A 14,920-nucleotide genomic window follows, 5' to 3' on the forward strand; every position below is an offset into this window, starting at 1 on the left:
AAACTGATTCTTGCAAAGACTCAAGACTGACTGACCCATAGCTGGAAAACCAGCTGCATGCAGCATCAACATCATCATCATCATCATCACTACCATCTGACATCAGACGCCTCGCCAAAGAGAGGCAGTGTGCATTATTTAGTGTGGCCAGGGAAGGCCAGGGCAGGCCACGGCCACCCTGATATAATTGCTGGCCCCCCAAGTGAGCCCCTCCAGCATAAGGCATAGAGAAAAAAACTGCCTAATTTGTGTCTGACATGACTTTTGCAGAAAAAAGGAGTATAAAAATAGCAAAATCCATAATATATGAATGTAATACAAGTTCAACTGCCGGACAAAACATGTTTCCTACTTCACTGTAAAGTCCACTCTGAACTTGAGGCTTCAGCTTTCCACATCACACTTGTTTGCTGAATACTGAACTAGAACTGGCTTCCGAGCTATTAATAATGTCACAAATCAATCAAGCGCTTGTCGGCCCACCTCTTAAAGTCAGATTTGCAAAGAGCAGAGAAAATTTCCACTTTCAGCAGATGAATGTGAAAACAGCCTTTTAGTGTCAAACCCTGCACATACATCATCCTACACAGTGAAACTTTCAACGGTGGGAACGAGAAGGAAAACACATTTTGACTGGAGGGACACTTCAAGGATAAGTCACAGACAATCTTATGATGATTTGCTTGCTGTCAAGTGTCCAAGTGCCTTTAATTACCAGTAGACTGTCGTGAAATTGTTGCAATTTTCTGAAAAATCAGGCAGTCATTTTTAGGATTAAGGCTTTTATGTCTATGCTGCAAAATCTTGTAATGTTTTCTAATCTAGGCCCTTAAAATGTGAGATACAATAGTTTCATTTCATTTCGTTACCTTCCTGACTTGTAACAGAGGTGGCTGTTGTTAATATCTACCCTTGGACGGTGAAATGGCTTCAGGGTCTCATCACATGCTGTGAATGAATTTCTAAAAAGAGCAAAACAACTGCTGAGAAACAGGGAACAAAATTGTCTCAAACACAACCGTGTCAGAGTCCGAACAGCGTCTATTTTGTCTCACCCGTTGGCTGAGCGATTCCAGTTGGCAGCTGGAATTGTTTTAGAAAGAGGCGTTTTTGTTTGAAATACATTTAAAAGACTCTTTAAAAGTCTCAACGTGTCCACCACGGAGGTTCCTAAAATGTGAAAGGGTGACAGAAATGCAAAACTAAAACAAAGCATTCTGCTGTTTGTTTTTGTCTTCAGGAAACTAGACAGGGCCAGCCCAGAGTATGAGACTATTTCTGAATAGAGTGCAATCAGGTGGTTTCATACGGGTTCATTTGTGTGCTTAATCTCTTTCACAGGTGTTGAACTTTCTCCTAGTTTAGGAATGATTCTCTGCTATACAATTAAAACCCAGCGAGCCTCCATCTACTCTCCCTGCAGCACCCTTTGGGCCAAGAGGAAGAGGAAACAGGTGTGTTTCTGCCCCGAATTTCAGTTCAGAGTCTGAATCTATTTCTCCTTAAATCTCCACCGTCCGCCAAAAACCTCGGTGTGATCCTCCACAAACAGCTGTGCTTAGCGGTCAAACATAGCAGCCACCACTTGATCCTACAGGTTTGATCTTTACGACCTCTGTGGGATCAGACGCAAGTCCATGCAGCCACAGGTCCTCTACTCTGCAGACCCGACTGCTGCAACTCCATCTCTGTTCTCCACCCAGCATCCCTCTGTCACATTATCCCCCTATTCCTCCCGGCTTTACCTGTCTCTCTCTCCTAGCTGTTTTATGGAGGTTAAATGAAAATGTACGATCTGCCAACGAGTAAATTATAAATAACCTTTTAAAAACAGAGTCTCTATCCATTTCATGATACAGCTGACAACACATCAGCAAGCTGCTAATAGGAACGATGTCCTTGCTTTACTTTTCTTAATTAATGCTGTTGATTGTTAGTGTCTCTGAAAGGAGTCTCTGCACCAGCTGAATTGTCATTTGCATACGAAATGAAATTCATCAATGATTTTTACTTACTTACTTGCAGCATTTTGAAAGAAACATTTGGAGGTGATTAATTCAGAGTAGCATGTAAGGAGATGTTTCTTTGGGACCTTTATATAACACTGTTCTCTTCGGGTATTTCGGAAAAATTTCAGATTGCACTTTGTTGCAGCATTGGTGAAAAGGTTGAGCCCCAAAGGGCTCAGAGAGAGAGTTGAGGACCAAAAGGTCCTTATCTCTGAGGCAGATGTGTACCCTGAAAGAATGAAAAACAAGACTGAGTGATGTGAAGCAAGGGAAAAGGTTACAGGGGCGAGCGTCATTTCAGCCAGAGAGACAAAACATTTCTTTCCACTGACGGAGCCTCTGGATGTCTGCCTTTTTCCCACAACGCAATGCTCTATCATCATTTCTGGAGTGTCACTTGGCAACCTGCCCCTGGTTGTACCCTTTCTAATGGGATCAGTGGTAAACTTGTCACCATGGCGATATGCTGTGGGTGTGGCTACGCCTGCTCTCAACCCCACACTGCATATACTCCCTCAACCCTCTGACTGTCTGTCTTTTCCCCCTTCACCCTCCCCCGACCTTCTTTCCTCATTCAGCAGCCATTCCTCTTCCTGTCATCATCCGCTACTACATTACCCAGACTGCACCTGGCCATCAATCACAAACAGAGCACACTCAGAATGGATTAATCATTCTGGCTGACAGAGCAATCAGTCCCTTGATGATTTCTCTCACTTACACCCTCTGCACTCAATCAGAGACTTATTCTACACTGCACTTTTTTAAAAGGCCTACAAACTAAAGCCACAACCCCTTACCCGACACCCCCTCCTTTTCTATCTCCATCAGCACTCAATTAGACTGCCATTAAGAGTTAATGGGCATCCAGTCAGTCTTTTATGCTTTCACTCTGCAGGTAGCCCTGCCTCAGCTGATGCTGATTGGACGTGACGACCCGGTTAGCTGCAGATTTCACCCCCAAGAGCTGATGGACAGGCTCAGAGCACCCTGATGAAGCCGTTAAGACCTGCTGGTAGTTCAGCAGACAGTTCAGTGACATAAAAAGTCTACTCCCAATTACAATCTCATTTGACAGCTCAGATTAAAGTTGCAATGAATCATCTTCAGATTCATTTTGAGACTTTAGCATAATTGTGATCATCAAGACTGGTGGCCTCATCAACGCACTACACTGTGGGCTTTCAGCAGTAACCTGATTTCCCCTGCTAGATTTCTCCTGGAGAAAGCCATGTATACTGTACACTTAACTGGGTTTTTAATGAGCCTTTAAGAAGTATGCATCAGTTTTCTCACAATGTTGCTAGAAAGAATAATTAGTGCAGCATTACATCTCCCAGGATTCTCTGTAATTCACCCTTCTTCAACCAGTTATCTGATTCTCACCACCCAATTGTAGTCACTTAATGTAGTCAACCCAATACTTGCTGCTCTGATATTTTAAAACAAGCGATTGCCTAGTGGTCTTATAATTCATTGTGTGCAGTCTTATCCAAATGTAAGGGGTATGTGGACAGTGGTGAGGGTGGATGGGATGGCCCAGGGCGAGACGCTGGATTATTTTCGAATCCCACTGCTGAACAGGTATGAGATAAGAAGAATTTCTGGGAGACAAGGTTGCTATGACAACAACACGTATAAAAACACATGTAGCAATGCATACGTGCACTCAAAATAATCCCATCTACAGTCAGACTAAAACTAAAATCATCACAAATCAAACTAATTTTAAATTGTTTGAGCTGTCCTCTCACTGCACCATTAGCCCTTTGACACACACACGCACACACGCACACACACACACACACACACACACACACACACACTTTCTTACTTTAACTGCGTGTGTGTGTGTGTGTTGCAGGCAGGAAATGCAATAGATTGCTTCATGGCACGAGGCTGCAAGAGGGTGCAGTTCTTAAGAACGAAAAGAGATAAAGTTTCCTGTTACTGGAAGTTTAAGTGGATTCAAATGGAAACAGAAACAAGTGAAACAATTGTCTTTGCAGCAGGAAGTGGCAGGATTACTGGAAAATGTAGTCCTGAAAATAAAATATCAGCTTTAATATTTCTGATGAAAGAGAGCTGTGAAATTGAGGCTACCAATCTTCTCAACTATGGTCTGATTTGTTTACAGCAATTACCAGTAAATGTCACGATAAATTAACAATGAAATTCGGAAGTTTTAAAATGCCACAGGTACAACAGCATCATTAATTGAAGCACTGAAGAATGAGATTCCTCCGTAGTGTCTACAGGGAGAAATGAAAAAATGTAAATCAAAGGAGAGACAGGAAAAAAGACAAAAGCAGGAAATTAATGAGAAATGTGCCTGAAATGATCTTTAAAAGGACAGATATGAGGAATCACCCGTAACATGTACTGTAAATTAATTTCTCATTCTCCCACCATGTGCTCCATCTAGTCTTCACTGCCTTTTATCACTACTTCTACATCATCTTTCATTATTCCTGTTACTCCAAATCTCCAGCTTCCATCCTGACAGCTTAGGAAGAAACGGAATGAAAGAGGGCGAGGTTAAAGCTGACAGGGGTAACAAAGCCCATTGCCCAGGGTAAAGACGGAGAGAGAAAAGGGAAGGGAGGAGAAAACACAGGTAGATCAAAGGACGCCACGATCCAACTCAACACTTACTTTAAAGTGTCGGCGAAATCCGAGGAGACGAGCACGAGACAGAGACAGAGCGGGAAGAGGAAAATGAGTTCGTACTGAGGAAAGGAAGCAGAGGAAGTGGGAGTACAGAGAGTTTGGAGCAGAGACTTCCTCACACACACAAGCATAAGAAAGCCACACAGAAATACAAGTCGAGCACAGGCAACATGCTTGATTTCTCACACACAGGACAGCACGAAGAAAAACGGCAAAACATCCAATTTGGCTGCAACGAGGTAAGCGACGAGCTTAAAGTTTGAGCAATTGCCTCGCAAGTGGAAAACTAGTTTGCACTCCATCTCGAACGGGACAGTCACTGGAAGGAAATCCCTTTTGCTCAAGGCCACAGTGAGGCCAGGGAGCGAACCAAAACCTGGAGATGAAATTAATCCGGCAGTGTGACAACAGGTTTAGCTACCTGATAGTTTGATGTGTCCTCACTCTTCTTCCTCTTCACAGCCCTGAAGGGGGGTCTGACGGCTTTATAAAGAGGGAGAAAAGGCTTCGCTTGGTTCGATACGAGCAGTCCTTCCAACAAACAAACACACTCGGTCTTCATTCATTTCCCTCCCTCGCCCTCCACCCTCCCTCCCTATCTTTCAGGGCAGAGATAGGACACAGAGAAACTTGTGTCTGAGCTGCACAGGAAGAGAGCAGACAAACAGAGGCCTCCTCTGGCCACTAATTAGCAGGTCGTATGCTGCTCCCGTCCAACTGCAGCAGCCAGATTAAACGTCTCAGTCTGTGTGTGTGTGAGTGTGTGTGATGGCGCCTGCACATGTGACCAAAGGACTACGTGTAATGGTGTGTGATTATATCTATGTGGGGTTTGTACGTGTCTGTCTGCTTGCAGCAGTTATAGCTAATGTGCGGGATCATGTGAGTGCTTTTTTTGTGTGTTTCCATGTATAAATGAGACTGCTTGTATTATACAGTGTGTGTATATGCTGTGTGTGTGTGTGTGTGTGTGTGTGTGTGTGTGTGTGTGTGTGTGTGTGGCCAGGGCTGATAACCCAAATAGGAAATGTGCTGTTGCTTTGGTCACGTCCGAGGAACTTATACCTGACAGCCTTAAATCCTGTGACTCTCTCTTCCTCTCAGTCTGTTTAACCCTATACTGTAACACAACCCAGCCCACTGCCTCATACACTGTGAATCAAGTTCATAGGCCATCAGATATGAATAGAGACTATAATTTGCTGGCATTTCCTCGTGGAGGCTATTTGATTAGAGAGAAGAGGGAGGGGTGAACACCAGATAGGACAATGGGCCCTCTGAGGCCCTCAATGAGGGGAGAGACAGAGAGAGGTGCAGTCACAGCATTGGAGAGACGGACTGACCAATACTGAGATGGAGAATGAAGAAAGATTGCAGCATTTAAAAAAAATGAAAGGATGAAAGGAGGCAAAAGGCAATTCAAGCTAATATGCAAGACAATGTATGCTTTCTTTCCTAGCATGCTAATTAGCACCAAGCACCAAGTACAGCTGAGTCTGACGGAAATGTCATTAGTTCTGCCGCTTTTTCGAGACAATCAGCAGTTAATCCATCAGCCCAATACTTCTGTGCAGCATCTTCAACTTGGCAACCTCACTATGATGACAAGACTTCGGGAAGCTCCTCACAGTTACTGCATCCAGCTCTTCTAAAACCTGAAAATGCATCTTTTTCAACCTTAGAGGTGTTGGTAGACTTAATTTCATTCAGTTTGGACCAATTCAGGCTAGCTATTTCGCTTTGGTTATTTTCAGGAAAGCCAAGAAGCGTATTTTCAAATATGTTGAACTGAGCGTTGAAAAGGAGAGATAAAAGGGTTAATGGCAGAGGAAAGAGGTGAGGAATACAGTGGCGTGAAAGATGTGATAGAGTGAGAGAGGGAAACAGAAAGAGAGAGGTGCAGGTTGGTCAGAGCAGCGAGCAGGGATTGCCTCGCAGAATTGGATTTCCCTCCATGGCTGGCTAAGCCTGCAGAAATCAGCTAGCTGAGCCACCCATGGGACACTGACAGTCACTCCTCAGAAAATAACACCCTTCATATTCTCCATGATGGCTTCTGTATTGAGCACAGCTCAAACTGTGGCTTCCTCTGGCTCCACGCTTAATCCCACAGACACGGCAACCAGCCAGAGCAAGAGGCTGCCGACAGAGAGCCACTGCTGTGTGACCAACTTTGACTGCGCTTAACTTGAAGCCTGACAACTTTGGAGGAAGTTATGGCGTACCACCTCACGAAGCTGCTCAGCTGCATATTTCTTTATGTACTTGCAAGACCATGCACTAACTGTGGAGTGTCTGGTTTTAGAAAGATGTCTGGCAAACATTCAGGCAAACCTTGGTTGAACCCAGCCCATACAGACAGTGATGGCCTGAACTGCTGCACCAACATCTCTTGAACCACAGTCAAAAAAAGTTGTTAGAAAATGCTTTTAAAACTCAGGCAAGTTAGTGCAGGATTGACAAAAACATGTGTTGCTCAGACTGTCCCATAAGATACCACATGATGCGGATTCCCACATCAAAGTCATGTGAAGTTTTCTATTTCTAGTTAGTCTTTGTTGTTCATCCATCATGAATTTATCTTGTGATCACTTCTGCAAAGTAAAACCATGATTTCTGAGTGCATTTATGGGATTTTTCACTTGTCTTTGAAATGTAAATTTATAGTATACATCAATATACTCACACCAAAAATGACCAGATGGGTTTGAATGAACTTTCACTTGGATTCACGTCATGCATTCAAACATGCATCTGTTTCTGTGTGTATGCTGCAGATCAGCCAGAAAGTTTGATTTTTACTTGCTTCCATAAAACAGAAAAAAAAACAATAAAATAATGAAATGAAGAGCCACTCTGCGACTCTCTTGTTTTGCTGCATGAGTTTTCCTTGTTCTTTGCAGACCAGGCTCAGAGTGCTTAAAACGACTTCCTATTTATTACTTTTATGGGCAACTCCGCTTTTTATATCTCAATCATGATACGGGAAATTGCTTTAGAGGATGCTTACTGCTCCCGTCAGATTTACAGCAGTCTTGAACACACTCACAGACCTTGCTGATGTGCCAACGGCACAGCATGACAGCTGATCTGCCCTTGTTTTGATGGGCTTTGTTTTAGTGGTGGTGAAACATAGCTTTCAATGTTTTGAGGTTCTCTCTCTGTTTTTGACAGACGTACAGCACTGTGGGTTCTGTAACTGTCATTTTAACCAATAAAAATACACAATATATGTGACATATATGACAAACTCAGACACTGTTTTTTTACCTATACAACCATCCAGTTTAAATGGTTGTTGGTTGTTTGGTCAACATCTGTAAAGCTGCCATGAATCGCCTACAGATGTTCAATTCAGCCAGAGAGAAAAATAAAGACTGAAAGTGATGAAAGAAAGAAAAATGGCAGATGAATTAAGAATGAGGTCAGAAACAGAATTGGAACATTAGACCCCAAATTATCTGTCACAAAGTTATTCTCCTTGAGAAATCCACAAAGCACCACTGAACTGCCACATAACATCAGTCTGGGGAAAAAATACAAGATCCCTGGCATTAAACTGCAGCTCAGAAACAAGCTGTTCATGGAACTTCCTGTGACTTTCACATTGTCTTCATTTATACCTGCTGAGCTCTCCATACATGGTCTAAACATTAGAGTTTTGACATTTTGGGGAAAGTGCTAATCAGCACCAATCTCACGTCTGTTGTTAAATATGAAGCTACAGCCAGAAGATGGTTAGCTTAGCTTATCTTATCTCTGGTCAGCTTTAGCTCTCACATGTTAAACTGGGATGCACATGGTACACATTATACCTGCTAGCATCAGCATGCAAGCACTGCCATTGTAATGATGTTAGCATGTTCATACCATCACTCATACACTCATGCTCGCATTCATGTACCTTATTACAGCCTCAAAGAGCCGCTAAAAAGGCTGTAGACTCTGTTGTTGTTGAACCCTTGTTGGACAAAGCCAAACCAGCATTTTCCCCCTGCTTCTAGCCTTAATGCAAAGCTAAGCTAACTGTCGGCTGGCTGTAGCTTCATGCTTAGCGAGCATGACAGTAGCACCAATCGTCTCATGTAACTCTCGGCAAGAAAACAATAAGCGTATGCCCCAAAACATTAAAGTACTGCTTCGACAGTGACCTGACCTTTTCTGGTGACTCATAAATCTTTACAGATTGAATCAAATTAAACTTTATTGATCCCTGTGGGGTAACGTTACATCACCCTGCTGCAGCCTCCGTATCTCTCCACAAACCTGCTAGTTGTGAATAAATCACTCAAAATGAAATAAACTTATTATAATGATCTTTGTCTTTCTACGGCCGTGTAGCCAGGAGCAAGAGGAGGAGGACAAACAGCAACTGTGTGCAAACACCATTAGCTGTGAATATTTACAAGTCATCTGGGGCCACAATGGAGTGATTCATATGAAATATTAACTCCACATTTAAATCAACTCATGCACAGATACATCTGCATGTGCACATTGAATTTTCTTTAAATATGCACTTTTACACCTTCACCTTCTGTGTACTGTGTTTACTTTAACATTTAAGTACACACACGCGCAACTAAATGGTCAGCCATTGCATGCAGTATATACAGTATTTTAGTATATTTCAGCTGCTGTTGGTAGATTTCATTGGTATATTTTATTGTTTATTGTTTAGTATATTTTATTGTCTTAGTATGTTTTCATTTCTGGTATATTTTTATTGCATTTACAAATATTTTTACTGCACGTTGGTTTATTTTATTCTAGTATCTTAATTTTATTTTATAATCTTTCTTATTTTTCTTATTATCTTGTTTCTAACATGGGGGTTGCAATGCAAATTTCATTGACATGTCATGCTCAATGACAATAAAGGAATCTTGAATCTTAAATCACATTTCTTGTCTGTTCTTTTTAAATGTGAGGGGCAGAAAAGCCTAATTACAAATGTTCCCCTCATCTCTCCCTGCCACCTGTGTGTGTGAATGTGTGTGTTTTGCATGTTAATCCCTGTGGTGCTAGCTGGGCTTTGACACATTCTGCCCTTCTGTTGGTGCTTCTGAAGCATTTTAGGCTTGACTGCTTTGCTCAAGAGCACTTCGACACCAGTTGCTTGGTTATTGCGTTGTAATATACAGTAGTACTAGTACTGTTGGACATACTTTCTCCTGTTGCTGGCGTTTCTTTCGTGCAGCTCCTTCTCCAATCTTTTCTCTCTTTTCCTGTTTACCTCAAGGACAAGAAGATATCTGAACTTCAGCGGAATGTCAGGCTACACAAAAACAAACGTACACAAACACAAACACACACAGGGAACATCTCCAAGTACTAAAGGGCAGAATACTGGATGTGTGTGCCAATCTATTTCAGAAAAACAGTATCTGTCAACAGCTGTACTGTAGGTGTGTGTTGAAGGCGAGGTTGACAGGAAGACGGCCCATAGCTGCAGAGTCTACAGGGGCATAAAGACATTAACAAGAACTATAAGCACAGAGCTGCAGCACGTCCCGCTGAGAGACAGAGAGCAGGAGAAAGAGAAAGGAAATAAAGGAGCAACAGAGAATAAGCATTAGCATTTTTTAACATTTTCATTTGTGTTTTAAGTGAATAAAATTAATAATTAACTGAAAGATATAATTAAAATCTACAGAACAAAGACAGAAACATCCTTAAGAAATTAAAAACACACTGTCACATTTTTTTTTTTACCCAAATAAATATGCTCTGCACTACATACAAGTACTGTATATGCACTGTGGAGTTAGTGCACTGTCAGAAGTCTCAACTAGGACGGCAGATAACAATTAATTTAAAGATTGGTTCATAAAATGCTAGAAAATAGTGAAAAACACACTTTACAAGTAACATATTCAAATTACTAGTTTTATTCATTTATCAGTTCAAACTGTAAAGGTATTCAATGTGTTGTAATATATGACAAAAATGCATGAATGATTTAATACTTATCCAAATAGTTGCAGATTAATTTTCTGTCAAGTGTTTTTCCGCTGCTATCTGATGATGTCATGCTATCTTTCTTTAGAGAAAGTGACATTTCTTTGTCCTCAGCCACAGATAAAAGTTATATGGCTGTAACTGTATTTGTGCTACTGTAGGAGGAAGTTGGCTCCGCCAAGTACAGACATTTACTTTTTATCAGGGCTTTTATTTATCCTTCCATTTAGTTTTAAGTAGAGAGAGATCGACTTGGAAAAAAGAACTTGTATTTTTTAAGACATTCTATTACTAAAACATTCTAATGAAAGAAGGACCATAAAACAGAACTATTGATTTCTTAAAGTGAGTATTTCCATTTGAAACAGGATGTTGGGTTAGGACATTAAACGCTGAGGGGTCAATATTAAACTGAATTTACATTACGTCATCCCTTTTGTGGGCAAAAATAATGTCAGCAAGTTTTTTTAATTATACTGTTAATAGTTCTTCGTTATTAACGAAGACAAGTGGTGTTTGGAGAAATATCAGAAGTCCTCCTTTTCATCTCAGCGGGCTGGAGGGGGTGCGTCTGTGTTTGATTGACAGCAGCTGGCAGGCGGCCAGAGTGTTGCAAAGTAAACAAACTGCCCTGCAGCCTACATGGGCAGACAGAGCCAGTGATGAAGCAAGATGATGATAAGTACTGGATGTGTCAGAAATCTGAATTTAACATGGCCATTATTTAGGGAGCAGCGAATGAGGGACAAAAGCAGGAAGGAAGAAGTACAGGTGGTGAAAAGAGAGGAATGAAGCTTGGAGACGCTGTCGGGAAACGCTGACGTGTGCGAGAGTGCGTGCAGCACTCTGACGCACCTGTGCTGATGGCGACCGAGATTTGTCAATGGTGGACATCCCACGCCTGGTATCTCTTGAATTTCTGGGTTGCCTGGCAACCCATCAGACCTCTCTCTCTATTTGAATCGTCGTGTTGAGCTCGTTCATTATCTTTGTCCCCTTTCATTCTCTGTTTTGCTTTCAAGGTTTCTCCACAAGTGAGGTCTGAGAGTCTTTGTTGAAGTCAGCGGTGCAAAGGAAACCTCCTCTACGCACGCTGTGGCATCAGTCAACGCTCACGTGGTAATTGGTGGGAGGAAACCTGTGGAGGAAGATTCACAGCAAGGGAAGCTTCCTTATGCAGGCTCGTATGCCCACATGCACAAACAAACATGTGACAGACTGTAATGACATGCTAAATTCATTAGCTTGGAACTTAACACACCCTTTCTGGCTTATCTAATACACAGTATTACACATACACACACATAGAAACCACTAACAGTCACATGATTTGTGCATGCATCTGCTTAGGCATGTGCACATTCACATAGACATAAGCAATACAAATACAGAAACACACACTCAGTTACCAGTTTCTTCGATATACCTAGTTAAAACTAATGTAGGCTAGCACAATATTGCTGCAATAAATACTACTGTCATGAAGGTTATATTCTGATTTTGTTTAAACTGTTATAAGAGCAGGATGTTGTTTGTCGAGCTGTTATATTGTGATGCATTACATGGTGTACATCTTCCGTTATGACAAAAATGACTTAATTTTAACTTAAACACTATGTTACTGTTAAACAACTGAGAAACCTAATGTATAATAATGCTAGAATCAATCTTTTTTATATTAATAATGGATCACAAGACTATAACTGCATCTGAGAGTGATTCCAAAAAAACCCACTGCATGTGACCTACCCAATACCAGCAGCAGACGGACACAGCCGGCTAGAAACATGACTCTGATGTGAGTATAGGACAATATACCAGTGAGATGTTCAGAGCTCGTTTCTTCTGCTCCAAATTAATCATTCATTGGCAAAATAAGCAACAACAAATAAGCAACTAGTGCACAAAAATCCAGCTACGTCAAACCAGTGAGAAGAGCACAGACAAAACAAAATATGTTGTGTTAAATAACTAAAACTGCTCATCTTTCTGCAGAGATGCATGTAGCATACATCACTTGTAGCTGATTGAAAGACTGTGGTCAATATAGATGGTATTAATACCTTGTGAGTGACAGAAATCCATTTGGCTTTACAAAGATTTTAAAAACTTCATCTGTCTGTTTTATGCAGTAAATCTCAAGTTTAGCTAGCTGAAGTTTTTAGTGCGGGTATCTCTTCTGCATCGCTTGTTAGACAAGTCCAGTACTTTGATTGACAGTCTTGAGTGACAGCTGGACAACCAGGAAACTGGGCGCGCTGACAGTCGATATGAAGGTTAAAACACTTCTGCTGCAATGTAAAGTGAAAGATAAACGAGGCAGAGAGAGAGAGATGAACACGATGATAGAAAACAAGAGAAGAATTAGGCTGACAGATCTCATGTGGGGTGATGAGAAGAAAGGATGGGAGAGACCGCAGCACAAAAATGTTGCACCGGCTTCTGTCTTTATGTTAACTCTGTTTATTCACAATTACACAAGGAAAATTAGCACTTAATTGTGCAACTGAATTTCTCTTTCCTCACCAACTCTGTCCCGTCCTCTTCTCTAAAACCCACCCACGCAAATTCAGAATGACAGCGCGCCCAATTCAGATCCACACACACACACACACACTCAGAAAAGCTGATAACACCACATATGCTCTGTGCACCCGCAGGCTCACATTTAAACTGAAATGCACTGATATTCTTGTTTTTTTATGCACCAGCATGTCAGTATACACACACACAAATGCGCACAAACACACACACATCCAGGTGCAAACCTCTCCAGGCAGCATGCCAGTCAGCCAGGCAGGCTGCCAGTGTACAAGACAGAGGGTCTGTTGTGTTGTAAATGTCAGATGTCCTGCCGTTTGAGCCAGCACGCACCTCGCCGCTAAACAATCTCATCTGCACACACTTAACCACATTTGTACAGGTAGCACGGAGGGCTTAGGGGGGAGGAAGGAAGGAAGACTGAAAGATGGAGCAGGAACGCAAGGAAGTGGAGGAGAATGTGGATTAAGCTTGCTTTTCTTTTTGGTTTAAGGTAAAACAGGATACTTCATGCACTGGAACTGAGAGGTAATGCACATGAGAGGATTTTTAAGTATTTCAACTTTAATATCTACAATTCATGCAACACACAATTCACATCAGTGGGTACACTCAGGTACAAAAGGTATGAGAGATGCACAAGAGCTAAAGTTGGTGAACTAAGCTTTGAGTTTCTGTCTTGAGTTTTCTGTCTTTGTCTTTGAGTCTTTGTCTTTCGTCATGACAGTGGAGCCAGTCTACGAATATTTGCAGAGGTGATGGACTGCAAATGCTGTGCTTTCATCCCCCTGTGTGGGTTTAATGGTTCAAACTTTGGGGCCACAAAGACTCACTTTTCAGCCCCCCTAGTTTAACACATGTATAAAAGGACCCAAATGCTTCTATATGCTGTTTCAGCTCATATTACATAACAAACCTCTAACCTCTTCAGCTCAGTCTCAATATATCCAATGTACAGAAATTCTATTAATTCTACAATAATTCTACTGTGCAATATCTACTGATTTGCAATACAACTGCACAGTATTTTCATGAACACTTTGGATGTACAGATTTAAATTTGTTATCATCTTATTGTGTGGAACTGCACTTCAAAAGATTAGAAAGATGAACATGAACACAAATATGATTCAAATGGAGAAAAAAAGACTATGTACAAACTGTGTACACATTTGGCATGTAAAACTTGTATTTAAATGGAGCTGGAGTGCAGGACATTTACATATAAATGAACGTCTGACTTGGTAGTGATGTGTTTCACGACCATGTTTCACCGTTTCCAGTTCGACTGGTGCAATTATGATTAAGCCATCTTGTTGCACCCTGTTCTTCTGCATATAATGGCAATATATTATGCATATTAATGGCTCTCTAACCGGAGACTGAACTTGATGAAACTCCTAATCATCCCAGAACTTTAGTGGTTGGAAACATGCATTACATTCTCATTTTCTTTAGCCGATTTCCTTGAAATCCGGTTAAAACTAAAATGTTGTACATGTGGATGGAAACCCAGGTAATGATTGGTTTGACAGAGCTGAAGGGACAGCAAGCGTAGTGACAGAGTAGGCAACTACTGTAGGGAGTATAGTAGCAGGACAGTGTAATTATTCTCACTGCCAGAGGGGGAAGACAAAGGTTCTGCTCGGCAGGTTAAAGTAAAAATCCTTTCAACTGCAACTTACTGCTGAGGCCCTGAAGCTCATAAATATGTAAATATGTACTTCATCTTTTTTTTT

General features: G+C 41.5%; 1 protein-coding gene across 3 annotated transcripts in view; it reads right to left on the minus strand.

Moving 5' to 3' along the window:
* Window positions 1-14,920, minus strand: part of anks1b (ankyrin repeat and sterile alpha motif domain containing 1B) — a 225,274-nt gene that overhangs the window by 106,264 nt on the left and 104,090 nt on the right. Inside the window, exon 1 of one of the 3 annotated variants that reach the window (XM_041963586.1) lies at window positions 5,101-5,241. The exons of the other annotated variants lie outside the window; for them this stretch is intronic. Within the exon in view, the coding sequence (XP_041819520.1) occupies window positions 5,101-5,241 (141 nt within the window). Of the gene's footprint in view, window positions 1-5,100; window positions 5,242-14,920 lie in introns of those variants that run through there. 3 annotated transcript variants of the gene reach the window in all.

The sequence above is a fragment of the Chelmon rostratus genome, chromosome 22 (genome assembly GCF_017976325.1).
Source record: "Chelmon rostratus isolate fCheRos1 chromosome 22, fCheRos1.pri, whole genome shotgun sequence".
Taxonomy (NCBI): domain Eukaryota; kingdom Metazoa; phylum Chordata; class Actinopteri; order Chaetodontiformes; family Chaetodontidae; genus Chelmon; species Chelmon rostratus.